Raw genomic sequence first — 23,752 nt, 5'->3', positions numbered from 1 at the left:
TGCCAGCCTACCCAAAGGCCACAAGACTGGCATCTATATCTTCCCCATCCTTAACCTGGGACAGCAATTTTGTGTGGAGGTTCTCTGTGGAATTGGCATCCCGGGGTCCATCCCCACTCACCCCTGGACAGGTCTTTCTGCCTCTCAGCTCGGCTATTGCCAGTTCATGATGCCTCTGTCTCTCCTGCTGTTCTGCTTCATACCTTCCCTGTCTCTCATGGTCCTCAGATTCCTTTGATCTCAGCTCCAATTCCATCCATCTCAGATCCACCAACAGGGGAACCTGGTGGAGACCTGCTGGTCAGGGACACAGGTCTCCAGGACATCCGGCTGCTCCCAACCCCTCTTGCGGCCCCAGCTGGGTCAGGAACTGGCTCCTTAGAGCGATCCTCCTCTTCCAACTGAGAAATCAGCTGTGCCTTAGTGAGCTTTTCAATGCGCAGCTCTCTCTCTCTGCACAGCTCTACAATGTCCTTCTTAAGGAGATGCTTATTGGCCATCTCCACACTGTTCCCAAGTGGTGACTGACTCACAGGCCTGTGCTCTCTCAGCTCCCCATGATCCCTGAGAGGAACCCCTTCAGTGCGACAGCCCTTCTCGGGGATCCAATCTCTCTCAGGGTTAAGCTGTAGGCTCCTCCGCCTCCTGGAACTGCACCTCTCGGAGCCTTCAGCGCCCATCTCTCACTAATCCCGCTTCGTTTTACTGCTCTCCAGTCACTTACTGCAGGATGCTCTGTCCATGGGGTGCAGTTTATCCCGCCTCTGCCACCAGTTATCACAGAGTCACTGGAGCGATGCTCTGGAACTACTCCCTATGAAAACAGTCAGGACTCTGGGGGAGCCTCCTCTCTCTGAGCATACTGTCTCCAGGTCAAGAAGCTTACATAGCTTTGACCTTCCTGGGTCTGACCTTGGAGCATTCAGCATCCCTTGCCACACCGTGTGTTTCCCGCAGCGAGTCCGCCCAGGCGGGGCTCCTGGGGAAGTCAGAGGGCCCTGCACCCCAACTCCATTGTCAGATGTGACTCTCAGCCAGCTGATAAAACAGAAGGTTTATTAGTCGACAGGAACACAGCGTAGGACAGAACTTGTTAGCACAGAAATCAGTGACTTTTAGCTAAGTCCATAGGGGGAGGGGAGCCCAGAGCCAGGGTTCTGGTTCTCACCCTGCGCCCCAAGCCAGCCGAGACTGACTTGCTTCCAGCTGCCTGGCCCCTGCCCTGCCCATTGCTCCTCCTCTGGCCTTTGTCTCCTTCCCGGGCCAAGAGGCACCTAGTAGCATCCCCCTCCTGGATCTCAGGTTATGTAGGGGTGGTCATAGCATCCATGCTGGCAGCTGGTGCAACCCCCACAAAAGTCACACACCCTTATTCCCACCACCTAGGCATTGGTGCAATACCTAGGGAAACTGAGGCACACACAGCATTCATGCAAAACAGTAAGACTCACTTAGAACATAACAAGGGGAAATCCCCATTGTCACACTGGAGGCTGTGTGTGATGGGGGGCGGGCGGGAGGGGGGCTCTTTGTGCCGGGGGGTTGGAGGGGCAGAGGCAGCAGGGGCACTGGGGGCTGTGCGTGACCAGGGGGCAGAGGAGGCAGCGGGAGGGGGATGGGGGCTGTGTGTGCTGTGGGGTGGAAGGGCAGAAGCAGCAGTGGGACTGGGAGCTGTGTGTACCAGGGGGTGTGGAGAGGCAGAGGCAGCGGGAGGGGGAAGGGGGCTGTGTGTGCCAGGGAGGCGGGTGGAGGGGCAGAGGCAACAGGAGGCAGGCTGTGTGTGATGGGGGGGTGGAGGAGCAGAAGCAGCAGGAGGTGGATGGGGGCTGTGTGCGCCGTGTGTGTGTGAGAGGGATGGGGGCTATGTGTGCTGGAGGGGTGGAGGCAGCAGGTGGACTGGGGGCTATGTGTGACTGGAGTCAGGGCGGAGAGCGCGGGATGTGGGCTGTGTGTGGAGGCAGCAGGGGCATGGGGGCTTTGTGTGATGGGTGGTGGTGATGGAGGAGCGGAGGCAGCGGGAGGTGGATGGGGCATGTGTGCAGGGCCGGCTCTAGGATTTTTGCCGCCCAAAGCAAAAACAATTTTGGCCGCCCCCCCCGCCCCCCGTTTTTTAATTACCCCACCCCCGGCCCCGCCTCAACTCCGCCCCTTCCCCAAATCCCCAGCCCTGCCTCCTCCCCCCAGGCTCTCAAGCCTAGGAGGGAAGGGGAGAAGCGGCGCCCGCGCCGCAGCCGCTCGGGATCTCCCCCTCCCTCCCAGGTTTGAGAGCCTGGGAGGGAGGGCGAGTAGCGGCGCGCGAGCGGCAGCAGCAGCGGAGGTGAGCTAGGGCGGCCGGGGCACATTTTTAGGGGCAGCATTCTGGCGCCGGCCATGCCGCCCCTAAAAATGTGCCGCCCCAAGCACCAGCTTGTTTTGGTGGTGCCTAGAGCCGGCCCTGCATGTGTGTGCAGGGGCTGTGTGACCGGGATCAGGACGAAGACAGCGGAAAGGGAATGGGAACCGTGTATGCCAGGTGGAGGCGGAGCCGGGAACTGGGTCTACAGCCCCTAACCTCCGACCGCAAACTCACGGCATCACGTGAGGGGGCGTAGTCTCACAGTGTAGCCCCACCCCCGCCCCCCCTCGGTCCCTGATCACGTGAGGCGGAATCACCACCCCTCCTCTGCGGCACGTGAGGGGGGCGCCCCTCGCGGCCGGAAGTGGCGTAGGGCGGGACGGGAAGTGGCGTAGGGCGGTCTCCGTTGCTGGGCTCCGCGGAGGCGCCGGGCGGCTCTCGCCTTCCCGGGCCATGCTCCCGCCCTGAGCATGGGCGCCAGCGGCTCCAAGGCCCGCGGCCTCTGGCCCTTCGCCTCCCCCGGGCCGGGCGGTGCCGCGGGCCCCGGCGGGGAGCAGGCCCTGGCTCGGGCGCGCGGCTGCCGCAGCGCTACCCCATTCGTCTTCACCCGCCGCGGGTAAGGGCGGGCGGCTGGTTTCCGTAGGGCAGGGGGTGGGTTGCTATGCGGCGGGCTGCCATGCGGCGGGCTGCCATGGGATGGGGGGCTGGTTTGCAGGGGGTGGGTTGCTTGGCAATGGGCTCCCATGGGGCAGGGGACCTCGTTTTCATGGGGCAGGGAGTGGGTTGCTATGGGGTGGGGTCCTATGGGATCGGGGGGCTGGTTTCCATGGGTTGTGTTGCTGTGGGAATGGGGGGTGTTGGGGTTTGGGCTCCTGTGGGGCAGGTGGCAGTCTGCAGCTTTCCATGCGGCAGGAAGGTGTCAGAGCTGGAGGGAAGCGGTGGCTGGGGGCTGCACATCATGTTGGGAGGGATAGCTCAGTGGTTTGAGCATTGGCCTGCTAAACCCAGGGTTGTGAGTTTAATCCTTGAGGGGGCCATTTAGGGATCTGGGGCAAAAATCTGTCTGGGAATTGGTCCTGCTTTGAGCAGGGGGTTGGACTAGATGACCTCCTGAGGTCCCTTCCAACCCTGATGTTCTATAATTCGCTATACAATTCTCTACCCCCCTGCGTGATGCCTTTCTTCCTTACAGGCCACATTCAGATGAGCATCTTCTGCTGTGAAGTGGCCCTTGGGGTGTCCTGGTGGGCATGTGGGGTCCAGGGGTCTGCACCAGACAGCTGTAACATCTGAGTAAACTGTCACATCCTGGCAAATCTGAGGCTCAGGTGGGCACCATTATGCCCCAAGCAACCTTATCTGGAGCCTTATAGCACCCAGTGATACACAGCACGTGCAAGTACCTCTGGTCTATATGTTTGTGTCCATGGAGTATTCCCTGTGGTGCCCCTCTAGGGGGGACTGCAGAGTCTCCATTAAAGTTATGCACTTTTTTAGTGATTAGAAGGTACAGTTTGGATACAGGATTTGCACCCTGATGCCCTATGTAGCAGGCTGGGAGGAGGATGGATTTGCCTATAAGGGGCATTCCCTATAAAGGGGAGAGGTTTCAGTGGTAGCCGTGTTAAGCAAAAAAAAACGAGGATTCCTTGTGGCACCTTGGAGACTAACAAATTTATTTGATACATCTGATGAAGTGGGTTCTAGCCCACAAAAGCTTATGCCCAAATAAATTTGTTAGTCTCTAAGGTGCCACAAGGACTCCGCATTTTTTTTTTATAAAGGGAGAGGGTGCTGAGGTCTGGGAAGACAGAAATGTTACACTTCCCAGTGCTCTTGGCAAGAATGGGGGAGGGGCAAAACAAAAGGCTCTGAGTGGAGTTTGTCACCACTAACCTTTGGAATATAGCTCCCCTCGGTGGCGTCTGTGCACAGATAAGAGTATATCATTTCTTTTGATTTGTCTCCTTTTTATTTAAAAATAAATAGTGCATCTAATTGCAGCTCTTAATCAGATCTGATTTTAAGGAGATAGAACTGACTGTCGGGCCAAGGAGATGGGACTTTACCTTTGGGGAGGAAGAGTGAACGACTGAGTCCAGCGACCCAGCTGTGTCAAGGTCTCAAAGAGGGGCCCAAGAAGAGCTGTGCTCCCTGCCTTATGTGGTGTCACAGTGGGGTGAGGAATAGCCCCTCAATTATAGAGGTACCAGTCACTTAGATGTGCAAAGTCAGTGGTGTTCAGTAGCAGCTACTCCTTCAGTGAGAAGCACAGACTGTACTTACTGAGGCAAAGACATGGGATCCTGCTGGTTGCCTGCCATCCAAGCTTCATGCATTGGGGCAGGGCAAGTCCTATCACCAGTTTAGATTGAGGCTCCTGTTGTGCTTTTTGCTGATCACTGTGTCTGGAGTTATTTCCCATCAGTAGCTGTTTGAGACTTTTCACCTCTGGAAAAGCCTCAAGCCTTTTGCCAAGAACTTGGAAGCAGACTGTACCTGCCAACAAAATTCTGTCTGATCTTTGTGCTGTTCTGTGGAGCAAATCTGGCAGGGGCAGCCATATAGTCCTATCGGGGAGCTAGCGGACTGTTAGCAGAGAGGGAAGTAAATGTAGAACTGCAGCTAATGCCTTTATCTTAGTGACTAGGTTGAAATGGATTGCCTCCGTCAGACCTGTTTGCACCACAAAGTTGTTTTTTTGCCAGTTCTTAAATTGTGATTAATATTGTGCCAAAATCCTTGACTTTTGCTTTGGGTTCATTTCCTCCTAATTAGCTGTTGGCATACTGGTGTCCCTCCTCTCTTGACAGGAGAGTGGCCAGGTGCATCTGAATCAAATGGCATAGCTGGCAATTTGTTGCCTGTGGTTAGCTGAAATTCTACCACTCTTCCTTGGATATAAAGGAAGGTGTAGTAACTGATGTTTATCAGGGAATTGGCATCATCTCAATACCCCTCTTTTGTCTAGCCCAAATCAGTAGCTTGTCTGTCTTTATGCCCACAAGCCAGTCGGGAAGTTCAGGATTTGCAATGTGTGGAAACAGGGCGATTCAACAGCAATCCAAAAGTCTGCAGTTGGGCCTTTATTTTTTGTTTATATGTGGCTTCTGTGTAGAAAGGAGGCTGTGCTACTCTCTCATCCCATGTGTGGCTTCTTTAGAGGTACCAGTATATTGCTTTTGTATCTTATGTTCATTTCGTGGATAGGGTAGCATTGGATGGTGTAGCGTGGGAGATGTCAGTGCTGTAGCTGTCGTTTGTGTCATTGGAGGACTTCAGATACATGTGGGTCAGCTGTACAAATCTTGGCACATTCAGTATCTGTGTGTGCATGGAGCTGTGGTGTTTACGTTAGTTCATATATGCAATCTTAGTGCTATATGGTAACATTGGTTCAGTCCCATAGAGAAAGGGAAGGATGTTCAAACATATCATAAACTGGGACAAGTGGGAAGTTGATAGCTGAGTTGATTCTGGGGCCTTTTACCACCAGGTCACGGGTTCTGATATAGATCCATTAGTAGTGACCCAAGTTGGTTATCACCTGATGATTTAGATTCCTGTGAATAAACTAGCCATCTCACTTTGGAGCCTAGTAAAGAGGTGTTTACATCACAAAACCCACCATCTGTGTGCCTTGATTAGCTCCATTGCTAGCAGATAAGCCAGGCACTGAATAGATCAGACTGAATTCCCCTCTTGCCACAAGAAATCCCCAAGTCATCTAGTGACTTATTTTCCCCTTTAACTGCAGCAGTCTCTCTTGGGGTAGGAGAGAGTGCTATTGAACTGCAGGGTCCCCATTTAGTGAGCTTAGTTTGTGGTTCTTATTTCATGCCTGATCCAAGTGTGCTCTCTCTTAACTTAAAACTAGGTGTGTTTGAGCAGTGAACGTAAGACTTGATCTTGTAGTTAAAAATGGCCTTGTACTCTTTGTGCTGAATAGCTTTCTAGCTTGAGCTTGCTTGTCCAAGAGTGAAACTCTTCTGGTGGCCGTTGTACCCTTGAGTGCTACAGATCTGCCAGTGTGTGCATGGAATCAGAGCTGGGAAGCATGCTTGGTGCTGATTTACCATGGCTCCATTGGTCTGTATTTAACTGCTTATAATTGCTTTTGTACAAAACCAACCCTCCAGCTGTGTGAGTTGATAGCAAACCTTATCTCTGTATGCAGAATGGGAGCAGTAGCTCCAGCTTCTTCTTTCTCCCATCTCACCCCTGGTTTGGCCAGGCCCCTGTGATGGAGGGACTGCAATCTCCATGGTCCATTTAGTCCCTTACCTCTCCACCAAGCCTGACTGTGCAACCTTGGGGTGGGCTGATCTGCCTACACAGCAGCTGCTGGCACTTCCACTGAAATCTGAGCACTGTATGTATTTAATGCCAGTTGTCTGAGTGGCTTTATGATGCGGATTTCTGTCCTGCTAGGTACTGCACTGAGGCCAACTTCTTGTTTCACAGCTGTCAGATGGATATGACTCTTGGCTGCTGACCCAAGCTGACAGGCTCCATATCCCATTTCCCAGTCCCATGATGCCCAGCCCTCTCTAGTGTGTAATGTCCAAGACCGCTGATCTCTGCTAGCCCACTCATGCCCTCTTCCCAAAAAGTTTGGGTAGGGATCATTGATGTCCAGTCCTCCCAGTCTCTTATGTGCTACTCTCCTCATTCCTTTGCAGCTCCATGTATTATGATGAGGATGGGGATCTCGCCCATGAATTCTATGAGGAGACAATTGTCACCAAGAATGGGAGAAAGCGCGCCAAACTGAAAAGGATCCACAAGAACCTGATACCTCAGGTAACGTGCTCAGAAATAAAAGTGACCCCACTGTGAGAGATTTTGGCCCTTTGAAGTGTCACCTGATGTGCTGGGATGCCACTGAGTCAGCCTATTCTGCCAGCCTGGGTTCCTTCACCTGGTCTTGCTGGGCTAGGCTCACAAGCCTCTTCCAATCAAGCACACAGGCAGGGCCACACCCAGCTGCACAGAGAGACAGAGATCCACTCTGGAAAGATTTAGCCTTAGGCTTACCCCAACACTCTGGTGCCCACTCCCTTTAAAGGCTACAAACCCAAAGGTTTTATGAAATTTGCCACCTCCCTTAAAATGGAGGGAGATATGCACAACTTCTTGCCCTCCCCCACCCCCATTAGAAATTACATAAACTGGGTTATATTATAAAGAAGAAATAAGTTTAACAACTACAAAAGGTGAATTTTAAGTGAACATAAGAGGTAACAGACAGAACAAAGCAGATTACTGACCAAATAAAACAAAATATGCAAGCTGGGCTCAATATACTTAAGAAACAGGTTACAAAATGTAGTTTCTTACCCTAAATGTTATTTTAGGCAGGTTGCAAAGTTTATGTGGTTCAGAGTTCCAGTTATATTTTTTTTCAGACTGGACCCCTGTCTCAGTCTGGACTCCTCCCCTGTCTTCCCTTCAGGTGGCTTTAGTAGTCTTTCTTCTTGGGCGGACAGGCGTCCCGTTCTCCTTCCTTCCCACCCTTAAATAGGATTTACATAAGGCGTGAATCCTTTGTTTCCCAAACTTGACCCCTTCCCTTCCAGTGGAAAGTTACAAGAAGTCCCAGGTAATGTTTAGTATCAGGTGATAAGACCACCTGACTCTGTAGTATCACAGCGTCCATGAGTCAGTGGCAGTATGGAGCATCCTCAGGAAGGCCAAGCCTTTTCACAGTCCATTGTCCTCGCTGATGGATCATCAGCCTGTCTGGCTTTTCCATTGTAGTACCGGAAGTGTTAGCAGTGGGTGTCACCCAAAGTAGCATAGCTGAAATACAGATACATAGTCAATATTCCTAACTTCAGATATAGAAATGATGCAGGCATACAAATTGGATAATCACATTCAGTAAATTATAACCTTTCCAATGATATCTTACAAGACCCATCTTGCATAAAGTCCATCTCAATTATGTCATATTCATATAAGCATATTTTCATAAAGAATATGGAGTGAAACATCACAGCGTGCCACACTGAAAAGGATCCACAAGAACCTGATACCTCAGGTAATGTGCTCAGAAACAAAAGCGACCCTTGTGGGGACTCAACTGGTAATATATTAGCGTGCTATGCAGGTCGCCTGGGTTCCTTTGTGATCTCTTACCCATGGGGCACCTAGGATTTGTGCCAAGTCTCATCCCCTAGAAGTCTAGTGGTAGCTGACTGCAATCCTGACTAGATATGCCTATGGGACAGTGGCTTTCAACAGTACATGGAAATCTTTTGCCCAGATTTCTCTTTCTGCTCAAAGCTCCTGAAGGGAAGGGTGAGTATTCCACCTCCACCCTCGTGGCCAGGCCTCCTTGTTCTGAAGCAGAAATGATAAGATTGAGTAGAGAGCACCTATGTATGGGGGTGTTTGGCTCAACCTCCCTACCTCTCACTGACAGGGGTGAGAGAAACGACTATTAAATAACTTGACAGTTTTAAACACTAGTTTCCAGACAGCAAACGCCAGGGAAGCTCTGGCATTGGTATACCCCATGGAGCCACTTGATGGCGCCAGTCTGGAACAAAATCCAAACTGTGACTTAGTGAACTGGCACAGTGAGGTCAGGGAAACCAATTAGCATGATACACTTGTGTCAGGAAGTCCCTGCTTTCTGAAGCCAACAATCTGACCTTAAAAATGAACATTGACTCCCTGTTCTGTGATTTACAGTATTAACACTCAGCATTGATATAAAACGTCTTCATTTTTAAACCTTTCGCTCAGGTCCTTGGATTTATCTTTTATTATGAACTGTAAAAGGAACAATATAACAAACTGTCCTAAAATCAGGCAAAAGAATAAATGGGGCGGGAGAGTCAGATATAGGAAGGGACCGGGGGACCAGAGATTCTAAATGTGGGGTATTGGTTATGATTTGACTAGTTTTCAGGGGGTTAAAATTCAGAAATGCTGAAGCAGATGTTAGGGTAGAGCAGACTTCATGCCAACACAGCAGTACTGCCTCTAGGTCAGTGAAAATGGGTGTGTTGTCGCCATCTGACAGCAGTTCAGTGGCTACTATGACATGAGTTTGTCTCAATCCAGCTTCTAGTGGGCAGCTGTCCATATTGCACAGTTGCCACTAATTGGCGCCATTGTTGGCATTCTCAGGAGAGAGGCTGAATGGACTGTGGGACGCAAATTCCCCTTTCACTCCTTGAGGGGATCCATTTGGACGGTGGAGTGAGGCACATAGACAGGATGCAGTTTCTACCACCACTACCTGTGCTGTATTTGTTTTATGGATAGGGGACCTCATTCTCCAGGACTGTTGGGCTGGCACCTTTCATGAGCACTAAAAATAAACTCCGCCTAGCTGTGGCTTTTTGACGGGACTGATATAACAATGAGTATGGATGAATCCCTGATTTCTATGGCCCCTGCTAGCAGGGGCCATGGGAATTCTCATCTGTTCCAAGGCTTTTGTATGTAGTTATGAAGGTCTTGTTTATTTTGCAAAATACATTTGTTGCATTCATGCTATACCCAGGCACCCATATGAGCTGGTGCCACTTTCTAGCAGTAGCTGCCATGTGACAACCAGTCCGCATTGTCATGAACCAAGCAAGGCCCATTAATTGGGAGGCCACAGGTCAAGCCATTCCCTAGCTGCTTTTTTTCATGTTACACTCCTGCAAAAACTGTGGCTGTTCTCCAAAAAATACAGATCTTTTATTAAATGTAATAAAACTGTTTTCCTCTTTTTTTGTCATCCTTGCACTAGGCCTTTGTCCTTCGCTAGCGCCTTATAGTTCTGGCCCTCCAGAAGCCTTGCAAACACAAACTAACCAGTTCAATTCCAAGAAGCATTGTCACCATACTGCAGGTGGAGAAATGTCTTCTCTTCCCATATTCTAAACCCTAGACCACATTCCCAGCCTCTCGTAAGTCTAGTGAGGATTGCCCTGGTTCAGTCTAGTTCTGATCCCCCTGTGAAACCAGAGCATAAAGCCCACTAAGCGCACACATCCTTTGCCTAGACCCTGAAGCTACTTTGCTTTCTGATGTGTTTGTAATGGAAGAATATTCACACCAGAGCACATTAAATGCCTAAGGCTTAGAGTTCTGCTTTAGTTGATACAGATGCTTGTTACGTTCACAGTATCACTCCTTGGCCAGAAAGCTTGCTTATGCACAAGGGTCTTAGATCTTTTCTTCTTTTCAGTCACTTAGAGGCCTTTCTTTTCCAGTCTTTTAAAGGAAAGGTGCCAGACTAACAGCCCTGGAAGCTGGTGACCTTCTAGTCATGGATCAGGTGGAACATGGGCAGTGACAGGCCGAGCTGCTTCCCCCCACTCTCCTGCCATTGTCGTTCAGACCCGTCGTGCTCAGCATCCTAGGATCTGAGCACCTTAGTCTCACTTTTAGGGGCTAGTTCTAGCAGCGCATCCAGTCTGTTTTGCCTGCCTGGTGCTCAGAGTGTGAACCAACCGTTCAGTTGTGATGGTTTAATGGACTCTTGTCCATTAAGAACTGGACTGGGACATAAGCTCTATTGTCTGTCTCCATCTGCAGTGACTTGCAGAGCATGGGTCCTTTGTTTGCAGGCCTTTTCTTAGGACTCTGCTCTGGGCAGTGTCTCCCCGCCTCACTACCTTCCTTGCTCTCTTTTCAGGGTATAGTGAAACTGGAGCACCCTCGCATTCACGTGGACTTCCCCGTTATCATCTGTGAGGTCTGAGCTGCGGGGGGAGCGTGAGTTGCTGCTGTGTGCTGTCAGTGCACCCGACCTGCCCAGCCTTACTGCACCTAATGTAACCACACAAGGCTGCCTTGTGTCCCTGAACCACAATGGACTGCAAGCACAGATGCACATACTCTTGACTTTAGAGCTCCTCTTGCCTGGAGGAGGAGAATGAGATGGGGTGGTGCAGAATCGGCTAGTTACCTGGAATAGAATTGGCTAGGGATCTGTTCACAAGTCAGACAAGACATGTGAACTTGTTTAGCAACATGCTTAACAATACCCTCGACTGAGTCAGAAGATTGAAATCCTTCTCGTGGCTGCCGTCAGATGTTTGGATGGATCACTGAACTGCCTGTGACACTCGTGTTTGAGGTTTTAAAGGGAGAGCCATCCTGCATCTCTCGCCGAACAAAATCCCTGCTTCGCAGGTACCTGCCCCAGGTAGAGTTGAGGTCAATTAATTCACCTCTGTGGGGCTAGGGGCAGACCCCTAATGCCCCTTCCCTACGAAGTGGCGATGAATAAAAGGGTAGTGGTGTAGTTTATTCTTTGTGGGGGGTTGGTTATGCAGTACTGCCCCCAAGTTGGTCTGGGAATGGAGTGTAAATGGGGCGGTCTGAGGTGAAGCTAATCTCGAGAACCCCACTGAAACAGAGTAGCGCTTCTCGGGAAGGTAGGAGACCAGATTTCATTGCATCAGACCTCAGTCTCCTCTTTTATATGGCCCCCTCCCGTGCTCAGCGTTATTTTGTACTTCCTAGCGATATGGCTCGTCTGGTCCCCAGAAGCCTTTCCAATGGCTCTAGATACCCCGGCTCAGTTGTTGGTGTTCAGACCTCTCCGAAAATCCATTGGCCACTGGTGGCGCTGTGCAGAGCCAGCAGAGCAAACAGTCCGATCTTTGCAGCAAGATCAATGGACACTGCTGGAAGCAGCAGCAGTGCTTAGAGCTGAGTGACTGGGCTGGCAGCCCATGTTAACCCACACAGCTTTGCAGTTGGGATTCGCACAGCAGGGCTTAGCTTGCCACCCATTAGCATGCGTCTGCCTTGGCGGGAGCAGGCTGCGCTCCTGTTGAGTGGCGTTCTTCCCCCTCCTGAATCTGGTGTGTTGAAGTGCAGGGTACAAGGTATGACCTCTTGTATTAGCCATAGCGTTTATTTTGGGGCTCAGTCCCTCTCAGAATGCGGTTCTGGGTAACTGTCACATGTTTATCAGTTGTGCCCCAGTGCCGACAGCATGCCCTGGCTGTGTGTAACTGTGATAGAGCTAGGGCAGGAATGAAGAGTTAGCTTTTACCCTCTAAAGCAGTTGGCGTCAGCCCCTTCCTGTCTTGGAAACCTCCCTGAGGTATGAAGCCTGGGTTCTTCCACTGCACCCATTCCTCTCTTTCTCCCTGTGGGGACAAGAGGGAATGCAATGCACTTTAATGGAAGGTTCTCTCTTCCCCACCCAACTTGATAAAGAAACACGTAGCTATTGGGGCGGCCCCCTCTGCCAGCTAGACTCATGGTGGCAGCACTGAAACTGTGCATTGGTGCGTCTGCCACTGCATGCCTGCTTCCTCGTTTGAAGGATTGAGCGCTAGCTGGCTGCTGCTGAGCCAGGGTGAGAGTACCCCATCCCAGACACTAGAAATCGTGATCTCTCGGCTCCAGCTTACATGAGAATGGGCAGAGTCGCTGTGCACAAGCAGGATGTCAGGGATCCTTACCGCTATCTACCCCTCCAAGAACTCTTGTGAAGCTTTAAAACTGGATCAAGATGTGGCTCCTGCAGCGGTCAGCTTATTAGAGACATCTCGTTTCCCCTTCAAGAGCATGTCATTTACGTTCTGAGCACTTCAGACATTTGCTACCTCGATTTTTAATTTAAGCTGCTGGTGCAAAGTTGCTAGCAGTATCGGTGTGTCTGTATTGGATGTATCCCTCTCCACACCCCTGAGAACAGTTCTAGGGTCTGTATGCCATTCTAATAGGGGGTCTTGTAGTTAGCAATAGCAATGCTGGCTCTGTCACTGTCTCCCCATAACCTCAGACTCGGCCTTGTTCCCTGATCGCTCTCTGTAGTGGTTGGAGTGAAACCACAGCACTGAGGGACCAAAGGTTCTGCTCCCCACTTCCCCTCCCCAGCTGGCATGGAAGTTGGTTTTCACAGATAGAATGCTTGTTACAGCTCCAGAAGAGAGCACTTTTACACTGTGACGCTGAGCATTTCCTTCTAGATCAGTGTTCTTCCACCTACTTGGAAAAGTCGCTCTTAAAAAAATATCCTATTAAAGTGTCTCTTGTTTGCACCAGCCATTCTCTAGCAGGTGACTTGGGTTCATCTCAGACCAAGGCTCACAGATCTCCTTGAAAGAGGCACATCTCTGGTGGCAGAGCCGGGCTGGAGGACACCATCTCCAACAAAGGAAGGGATCAAGCTATGTGAGGCTGACTCAACCCTGGACCCCTGCTCTGATATGGGGAGACTTAGCAGTGAAAACTACCCTCTTGCTGCTGCTTGTGCGGTGTGTGCAGGAGACAACTTGGGCTGAGAGCCTTCCTGGCTTCTCTTGATGGAGGCGAGAGACTGCAGGAGGCCACTGGCCTCCTCCTGAGTGAAGAGCAGTATTGGTTAGGTACTGAGTGGTGGGTGGAATCTAGCACTGGAGAAATGAGGTGTTTGGTATGGAGGAGAGTGCATGGGGAGAGAGAAATGAGAACTGTTGGCCAGTATCTTATTCCCCCCGCATGTCCCCTGGAGCAGAGGTTGGTAGGGCATCACCTCCCATGTGCTTTGGTGTGGGGTGTGGTACCTGTGTTTGCAAATGCAGGAATAGGCTCCTCGTCCTTGTGCTGGGCAGGTTTGGAGCAGCAGGGTTAGATCTGTGTTCTGAATGCCAAACTGGCCTAGGGCAGTGTCATGGGCTATGCCAGGTGGAGCCGGCCGTTGTTAAACAAGCTCCGTGCCAAGAGTTGGTCAGAAATGAGTGAGCTGAATGGTGAGCTAGCTCTTTTGGGGAAGATTGTATGGAGGGAAAGGCAAGATGCTTCCCACTAGTATAAAAGAGAGAGAGCAGGGAGGGGGGTTAGAGTCCTGAGCAGGCTGAGCTCCCCCTTCTGTGATTCACAGAAACCATCTGCACACCACAAGCAGCGGGATGAAGGGCTTGACTCTGGAAGGAGATGGTGTGTTTCATAGCAGCAAGCAGGGTGGGCAGAGCTTGTCAAATGGCTTTCACAGAGGAAGCCATGCCCTCCCCTTTGCATGGGGGTTTGTGTAGCACATCTTCACCTTGGCAAACCCTTGCTGGGCTTGGGAGCGGGAAGGGGTTGCCCACTGCACAGTGAGTAACACTCTTGAGGTGCCCAGCCAAGACTAAAAGGCACTAGGTATGTCTACACTGCAATTAAAAACCTGTGGCTGGCCTGCACCAGGTGACTTGGGCTCACAGGGCTATGGGGCTGTTTAAGTGCAGTGTTGACTTTCAGGTCCAGGCTCAAGGACCCTGTGAGGGCTGAGGGTCCGAGCCTGAAAGTCTACACCACAATTAAAGAGCCCCTGAGCCTGAGTCAGCTGGCACAGGCCAGCTGTGGTATCGAATTACAGTGCAGACATACTACTGTGTGCAGAGTACAGTGTCTGTTTCTCACGTCTGGCCATAACATAGTAGCTTAGCCCTCTCATGTTCTTTTACTGGCCGCCTTGCTTCTGAACAGGGAGAGGTGGTCAGAGCACCCTTCGCTCAGCAAAGCACCATGGGTAACCTATAGCCACTTTCACTGTCCTTTAAATGCTCTGAGACAACCTGTTGGGGAAACTCCCTCTCTTCACATACCCCGAGCAATCCAATCAGAGCCTTCCCCCAAGGAAGGGCTCATTCCACCCTACTTCTAAGTCAGCAGGCTTCCTACCCCTCTTCCTGACCCACTTCTTTCTAGGCTGGTTAGCACACTGGGGTTGAAGCTGTGCAGTCAGTCTGCATGGATTCTAGAATCCCAGCCTTTCTCTCCCCCAACCCTATTTCCTAGTAGCTCCGGTCCCCTTGAGCCTACGCAGACGGGATGAGGACCACCCTTGGGAACTGCTGAAGGGATATTTAAAATGTGAAGGTGATTGTAAATAGTATCTATGTCCACTATATTGTTGAAGCAAGCAAAAAAAAACCCCACTTGGTTTCTTTTCCATTTTTTTACAACTTCTTTCTGTGTGACTTTGTGCTTTCAAGTGTGGATGTGTAGAATTGTACCCACCAACACTACACTTACAGCTCCTCTAGCGAATGGATAGGAGTTTCCAATTCAAACATGTACAATATTTATGGACCTCCTTCCTCTGCCTTTGAGTGCATCTGTCAAATTTTGTTAAATTTCAATAAAACTATTTGTAGATCCCAAAAGTTCAAGAGCTGTCTTATTTTTGGAGTGTGATTTAGTAACTGGTCTCACTGCCTCTGTATGTAATGGACAGACAGGACATATTAGAGCTAACATGGTGTGAACTTACCATGCAGGCTTTACCCATACAGATGTCACAGCCCCTGTAGCAAACCCCTTCCCCCCCCCCCCCCCCCCCCAAGTTCTACTCAGGGGCCTTACCTGATTCTCTCTCCCCTTCAGTTGTACTGACACAAGGAAAGACTCTTCTGAATTGTGCTCAGACATAGGGCTCGCCTGAGGGACACACATCTGTCTGCTTACATCCACCTCAGGATCTCAATCGATGTCTCTAAAGCATGGTGTTTTGTGCCATCTGTTTTGTGGTAGTAAGTAAAAACCACCAAGTTGGGTTGTTCATTAACAGATTCATAAATAGAACAGCTGTAGTGGCTTTGGAATCTATCTGTGAAGTCTTTACAAAATTAACAGAGCTTATCTCCAGCTGATCGAGCTTATCCCCTATAATCTCACAACTGTTTTCAACTGATGGGGGGGGGGGGGGGGGGAAGAGGCAAAGCTAAGCACAGTTGCTCTTTAGACTCCTGCAGCCCAGTGAATGCTTCTAATCACCCCACCCCACTTGAGATCACAGGCATGTGGTACCTCGACATGCTTACACCTCACATTATTACTACATAGGCCGTTCAAGTGCCATGTGTGTGGATGCAGTTTGTGGTATTGAACACATGAACGGTTAGCCTTGGGGAGTGCTGAAGCTTGGATTATGTGGTGTTGAAGTTTATTTACATCATGATGGTCTTGGTTGTGATCTTGAGGTCCTAAGGCCTGGTCTACACTGGGGGGTGGGGAGAGATCGATCTAAGTTACGCAACTTCAGCTACATAAATAACGTAGCTGAAGTCGACGTACTTAGAGCTACTTACTGCGGTGCCTTCACCACGGTGAGTCGACTGCTGCCGCTTCCCCATCGACTCTGCCTGCACCTCTTGCCAAGCTGGAGTACAGGAGTTGACGGGAGAGCGCTCGGGGATCAATTTATCACGTCAGACGAGATAGATCGATCCCCGCTGGATCACTCGCTGGCCGGTAGTGAAGACATACCCTAAGATGTGAGTGATCCCCTTGCAGGTACTGGAGAAGCAAATGGGCAAGTCCTTTATGGATTTGGTAGAGTTAGTTTGCAAGGATTAATGTAGCAAGAATTGCAAATTTGTTGACCCTGACACCACAGTTGTAGTTGCAACTGGAATTCAGATGATCATCAATCATGTTTATTTATAGTAGTGCCTAAGGACCAATCAAGAACTGTGCCGGGAGCTGTAAAAACACATAACAGGAGGCAGTTCCTTCCCCGAAGAGCTTGTAATCTAGATGAGACAGACCCACAGAGTGGAGGGAAAAGGGTAGAACACACCAGTCGAGTAAACAATGTGGTGTTGGCAAAGGTGGTGGTGGTCCATGATTTTTTTGGGTGGGTTCAGACAGGAGCCTTGGTTTGATTCCCACTTTTGACTTATGATTGGAACAACCTCTAAGTATAACTTTCTTTTAAATTATAGATTTGGGATTGGAAAAAAAATTGTCCCCAGAGTTTCAAAAGCTCTGGTTAAAGAGATTTTTAGATGCCAACCACTCAAATTGTCAAACTCAAGGATGGCGTCTCATGACTTTTCTGTGACCTCTCACGCATAGGCACTGCAAAACCACAAAGTCTTGGGCAGGTCTGTCCGCATGCACTCATGCTGAGGACAAAATTGGTGTTGGAACAAAGTAATAATCTGAAGTAGTTGCTGACAGTGATCCAAACTATAGCAGCTAAGCTGCTATGTGTAAATTTCCATACAGTTTGTGCTTCAAATTTAAGCTTTAAGTTATACTGTACTTAACTTTTGCTTTTCAGTAAAGGCTGTTATAATGTAAGGGACATAATTTTATGATCTAATGTAAAACTTAATGTCAAGTTATGTTCCTACACTCCCTGATATTTGTCTAATTAGGAGTAGGTGGAGTTGTTTTTTGGGGGGAAGATTTCTGAGTGCGATTTGTGCGTTCAGAAGTTAGTGTCTTTGTTTTATGCATTCTTTCTCTATGAAAGACCAGACTTGTACGAATCTGAGGAAGGTATTAAAGCTTTTATGCACTGCTGTGAGAAAATTGTGATGGATGGAAAGGGAAGGCTTAGACTGTCAATTCGCCTGTTACAAGGGCAAAGTTAAGGTTGTTTAAAGTGCAGAATTTTTGTTTGAGGGAATGAATGGGGGGTTAAGAGTAGCATCTGAATTATTTGTGATTCTGTGATTTCAGGTTTGTAACGTTTGGGTTTTGGTGTATAATGGAATGTCTTGTTTCAAAATACACTCAGCAACCTTAACTAAAGTTAACTTTCCCTTAGGATTGGTCTCCACTGGGTTTTACTGGTAAAACTTATGTCTTATCAGTGTGTGGTGTTGTTTGTGGTGTGTTTTTTTTTTCCCCCCCCCCCAACATCATCGTGCTAGTAAAAGCCTTAGTATAGAGGCTGGTATAAATAGAGTCCTGCAAATCCACAGATATCCACTTTATATCCGTGGATAGAATCATAGACGATTAGGGTCGGAAGAGACCTCAGGAGGTCATCTAGTCCAACCCCCTGCTCAAAGCAGGACCAACCCCAACTAAATCACCCCAGCCAGGGCTTTGTCAAGCTGGGCCTTAAAAACCTCTAAGGATGGAGATTCCACCACCTCCCTATGTAACCTATTCCAGTGCTGCATGACCCTCCCTGTGAAATAGTGTTTTCTAATATCCAACCTAGATCTCCCCCACTGCAACTTGAGACCATTGCTCCTTGTACTGTCATCTGCCACCACTGAGAACAGCCGAGCTCCGTCCTCTTTGGAACCCCTCTTCAGGTATTTGAAGGCTGCTATCAAATCTCCCCTCACTCTTCTCTTCTGCAGACTAAACAAGCCCAGTTCCCTCAGCCTCTCCTCAGAAGTCATGTGCCCCAGCCCCCTGATCATTTTCGTTCTCCTCTGTTGGACTCTCTCCAATTTGTCCACATCCTTTTGGGGGGAGCAAAACTGGACATGATACTCCAGATGTGGCCTCACCAGTGCCGAATTGAGGGCAATAATCACTTCCCTCGATCTGCTGGCAATGCTCCTACTAATGCAGCCCAATATGCCGTTAGCCTTCTTGGCAACAAGGGCACACTGCTGACTCATATCCAGCTTCTCGTCCACTGTAATCCCCAGGTCCTTTTCTACAGAATTGCTACCGAGCCAGTCGGTCCCCAGCCTGTAGCGGTGCATGGGATTCTTCCGTCCTAAGTGCATGACTCTGCACTTGTCCTTGTTGAACCTCATCAGATTTCTTTTGGCCCAATCCTCCAATTTGTTTAGGTCACTCTGGACCCTATCCCTACCCTCCAGCTTATCTACCTCTCCCCCCACCTTAGTGTCATCTGCGAACTTGCTGAGGGTGCAATCTATCCCATCATCCAGATCATTAATAGATACTGACCCCTGGGGCTGTCCGCTTGATACCGGCTGCCAACTAGACATCGAGCTGTTGATCACTACTCACTGAGTCCAACAATCTAGCCAGCTTTCTATCCACCTTATAGTCCATTCATCCAATCCATACTTTTTTAACTTGCTGGCAATAATACTGTGGGAGACCGTATCAAAAGCTTTGGTAAAGTCAAGATATATCACGTCCACCGCTTTCCTCATATCCACAGAGCCAGTTATCTCATCATAGAAGGCAATCAGATTGGTTAGGCATGACTTACCCTTGGTGAATCCATGTTGACTGTTCCTGATCACCTTCCTCTCTTCCAAGTGCTTCAAAATGGATTCCTTGAGGACCTGCTCCATGATTTTGCCAGGGACTGAAGTGAGGCTCACCGGTCTGTAGTTCCCCAGGTTCTCTTTCTTCCCTTTTTTAAATATGGGCACTATATTTGCCTTTTTCCAATCGTCCGGGACCTCCCCCGATCGCCACGAGTTTTCAAAGATAATGGCCAATGGCTCTGCAATCACATCAGCCAATTCCCTCAGCACCCTCAGATGCATTAGATCTGGACTTGTGCATGTCCAGCTTTTCTAAATAGTCTTTAACCTGTTCTTTCACCACTCAGGGCTGCTCACCTTCCCATACTGTGTTGCCCAGGACAGCAGTGTGGGAGCTGACCTTGTCTGTGAAGACTGAGGGGGAAAAAAAGCATTGAGTACTTCAGCTTTTTCCACATCATCTGTCACTAGGTTGCCTCCCCCATTCATTAAGGGTCACACACTTTCCCTGACCTTTTTCTTATTGCTAACATACCTGTAGAAACCCTTCTTGTTACTCTTCACATCCCTTGCTAGCTGCAACTCCAGTTGTGTTTTGGCCTTCCTGATTACACCCCAGCATGCTCGAGCAATATTTTTATACTCCTCCCTAGTCATCTGTCCAAGTTTTCACTTCTTGTAAGTTTCCTTTTTGAGTTTAAGCTCACCGAAGATTTCACTGTTAAGCCAAGTTGGTCACCTGCCATATTTGCTATTCTTTCTGCACATCGGGATGGTTTGTTCCTGCGCCCTCAATAAGGCTTCTTTAAAATACAGCCAGCTCTCCTGGACTCCTTGCCCCCTCATATTAGCTTCCCAGGGGATCCTCTCCATCAGTTCCCTAAGGGAGTCAAAGTCTGCTTTTCTGAAGTCCAGGGTCCATATTTTGCTACTCTCCTTTCTTCCTTTTGTAAGGATCCTGAACTCAACCATCCTCATAGTCACTGCTGCCCAGGTTGCCACCCACTTCTACTTCTACCAATTCTTCCCTGTTTGTAAGCAACAGGTCAAGAGGAGAACGGCCCCGGGTTGGTTCCTCCAGTAGTTGCACCAGGAAGTTGTTCCCAGCACTCTCCAAAAACTTCCTGGATTGTCTGTGTATTGCTCTCCCAGCAGATGTCAGGGTGATTGAAGTCCATGGACCATTTTTGCGGATCGGATGCAGATACAAATTTTGTATCTGTGCATGGCTCTCAGTATAAAGGTGCCTTATACCAGTATAGTTAGTTCTGCTTCTCGGCCTAGAATAAGTTATGCCAGTATAAGTACTCTTATACCATTATGAATGCATCCACACTAGGACCAGGTTTGTTCTACAGATTTCTGTTGGCCCCCCATGTCAAGGCTGTGAAGAGGTGTGTTCCCTGACCAACATCGCTATGCCAGCAAAAGCCCCTAGTGTAGATGCGGTTATACCAACACAGCTGCCCTCTAACTGATGTATTTCATTCTTGGGGGTGATTTTACTTTACTGGTACAAAGTACAGCTTTGCTGGTATTAGCTGCAGTCACACTAGGAGGGCTTTGCTGGTGTAGTACACTGCGGTGTGTTCCTATACTAGGAAAGCGCTCCTAGTGTAGGTGTAGCCTGGGTTGGCAGGTTTAGCTATATTGATTAGAGTTAAAATGGAAGAATTTTCTAGTGTTAGACAAGCCCTAAAAAATTAACTTACACTAAATATACTCGTTGGTCTGACAGAGCACCACTGCGGGTTAGAAAATAAATCTAGAACCACATCTTCAGCAGTCACTCAAGAGAGTGACAGGTCAGTTGATCAATGGAGGTAGTGGTCCAAGAAGTGTCTCAACACTGAGTGTGGAGCTGTTCCAGGAGCTTGCCTCATGTGGGTGGCCTTTGATCCCAATTACAGCGTATGTTGAAATAAACATTGTCTTGCTTTCTGCGCTGCATCCTGCTTTCTCTCTCCCCTCCCCTGAACAGCCAAATGGCTTGTAAATGGTTTCCTGCTGTACCACAGCACTCATCATTTCCTTAGCACAGGCCTGGTCCCTGGGAGAAAATGAGCCATTGACGAAAGTTCTAATGAGAGTGACTGATGCAGCGAAAATCTTGTCGGCAGTCTTGGCTGGATGATGTGCAAGCATCTGGGAAGCAGCAGTTGCTGGAAGCAGCTTGTCCTGCCAGCATTTCTTGTTGGGATGTGGCTTGGGAGGGGAAAATTGAAATGGCTTAGAAGCTGCTAATTGGAATGGGAACTCCTGTGACTTTTCTTACATTAGCAATTCAGGTTCTTCCTATCCTGTTTTTCCCAGATGACTGGAGAACTGGGTAAGATTAGGGTGCCATGATTGTAAAACGTAATTAAAAGGTGATGTGGTTCTGTTTAGACTACCCAAGTTTTCCTTTTCTTAACACCTGTTTAACTCAGATGCCTTGTAAGGTTGGGAGAGAAGTTATTTGTTAAAGACGTGACCCTGCAATTGAAAACTGAGAACTCTGCCTCTGAAACCAACAAAAACAGGGAAGACTAGATTGGGCATGACCCTTTGTGAATTTGGTGTCCCAAGCTCTGTGTAACTTTCAGAAAGTTGGCTTCCTATCAGAGCAGTGCCCTGGTATGCCTGGGGCATGCCAAGTTACATTCCAGGAAGTTCTATAGTGTAGCCCAAGGTTGCTCTACTGTCTAGCATGGAACCGTGTAGCCTTTACTGCTCTGTTTAATGCCGTGACTTCCAGCCCATAGCGCTCTTTCTTGACCCAAGTGACCTCTGTGGCGATCTGTCATCCCCACCCTTGCATTAAAGAGAAGGCAGCTACAGGCTCCAATTTGAATGTATGTGGCTCTTGATCATGGAAAAATTACACATCTTCTGTAGGCAAACCAAGCAGCCATTTAAAGTCCTGGATGTTGGGCATTCTGAAGTGGGGGAGGAAAATGTTGGCCAGGATGCTGAAATTCTTTGGCTCTTCAGACTCATGAGAGTTCTGGCTCCCAGCAGAGCCTGGCTGCAGAGACAACCCCATTTAACAGCCAAACTGAAGCACAGGACCTGCTAACAGTATCAGCACCAGGGCTGAACCCACAACCACAGATTCAGACTAAAAGGCTATGCTGACATGTCTTCAGGCTGAGATGTCTGTCAAGAATGGCAGACCACTGGTCCTTGGCCAACAGCCTTAGGAGAATTGACAAGAGCTGTGATCTAGCATACATGTGTAGCTTGGGGGAAGGATGTGAAAAAGTCACCTGCAAAACTGGAGGAGTAACTTACAGGAGAGGAGCTGCCACAAGGGCATAATAGGATAATGGTGTGCAGCTCTCCAAAGGAAAGCTCATACAGGAGCACTTAATGTTGGGGAGAGAAACACATCAGATCAGCGTTGAACTTCCTAGCAACTGTCCAGATAAATAATGCTTAGTAGGGTTTTGATGTGGCTGCTGCTGAAGCAACTGGAAAGACTCCATGGGCTTTCAGTGAGAGTTGGGTTAGGCTCCATGCCTATGGCTGTGAACTGCAGACAGACGTGAGTGGACGATCTGCTCGGCCTCGGCCGTCTCTCCTGGGTTAGAGCGAACAGTGCTTGTGACGGGTTGGATCACAGAAATCCCCTTGAACTGCCAACCAATGTGCCAAGACTACTACTGCCCCTGCCACCTTGGGACTCCAGCACCCTGTCTTGTTGATCCAGACATGCCAGTCTGCTCTAACACAGACCCAGGGTCTGAACCATGTGCCCCAAAGCTGCAGACTTAACTGAAAGCTTAAACTTACAGAAGTGTTCCTGTCTTTAACACTCAGATGCACAACTCCCAGTGGGGTCTAAACCCCAAATAAATCCATTTTACCCTGTATAAAGCTTATAGAGGGTAAACTCATAAAATTTTCACCCTCTATAACACTGATAGATATGCACAGCTGTTTCTCCCTCCCCCCTGGTATTAATACATACTCTGGGTTAATTAATAAGTAAAAAGTGATTTTATTAAATACAGAAAGTAGGATTGAAGTGGTTCCAAGTAATAGCAGACAGAACAAAGTGAATTACCAAGCAAAATAAAATAAACATGCAAGTCTATGTCTAAGAAAACTGAATACAGATAAAAACTTCACCCAGTAAGCTTCCTTTTACTGACTAGTCTCCTTCTAGTCTGGGTCTAGCAATCACACACCCCCGGTCGTTACTGTTCTTTGTTCCAGTTTCTTTCAGGTATCTTTTGGGGTGGAGAGGCTATCTCTTTAGCCAGCTGAAGACAAAATGGAGGGGTCTCCCAGGGGTTTAAGTAGAGTTTCTCTTGTGGGTGGAGACCCCCTCCTATGCAAAGTCCAGCTCCAAGATGGAGTTTTGGAGTCATATGTCTGTACATGACTCCGTTTTTATAGGCAGCAGCCATTGCTTACCTGCTACCTTGAACATCCTCCTGTATACGTCTTATGTGGATTGGAGCCTCCCAAGATCCATTGTCCCTTAAGTGCTTCTTGACTGGGCACTTAATTTGCACATTCCTTTCTCAAAAAGCTGAGCAAATGCTTTACAAAG

At 49.0% G+C, this 23,752-nt stretch overlaps 1 protein-coding gene across 1 annotated transcript; it reads left to right on the top strand.

Moving 5' to 3' along the window:
* Positions 1-2,805: 2,805 nt before the first annotated feature.
* Positions 2,806-15,435, top strand: TUSC2 (tumor suppressor 2, mitochondrial calcium regulator). Its single transcript, XM_065407868.1, has 3 exons — positions 2,806-2,951; positions 7,018-7,138; positions 10,980-15,435. Exons 1-3 carry the CDS (start codon positions 2,806-2,808, stop codon positions 11,043-11,045), a joined length of 333 nt encoding a protein of 110 aa, XP_065263940.1. The 3' UTR covers positions 11,046-15,435.
* Positions 15,436-23,752: the final 8,317 nt, after the last annotated feature.

The sequence above is a fragment of the Emys orbicularis genome, chromosome 7 (genome assembly GCF_028017835.1).
Source record: "Emys orbicularis isolate rEmyOrb1 chromosome 7, rEmyOrb1.hap1, whole genome shotgun sequence".
NCBI lineage: Eukaryota > Metazoa > Chordata > Testudines > Emydidae > Emys > Emys orbicularis.
This window is presented reverse-complemented; position numbering and strand designations above follow the sequence as displayed.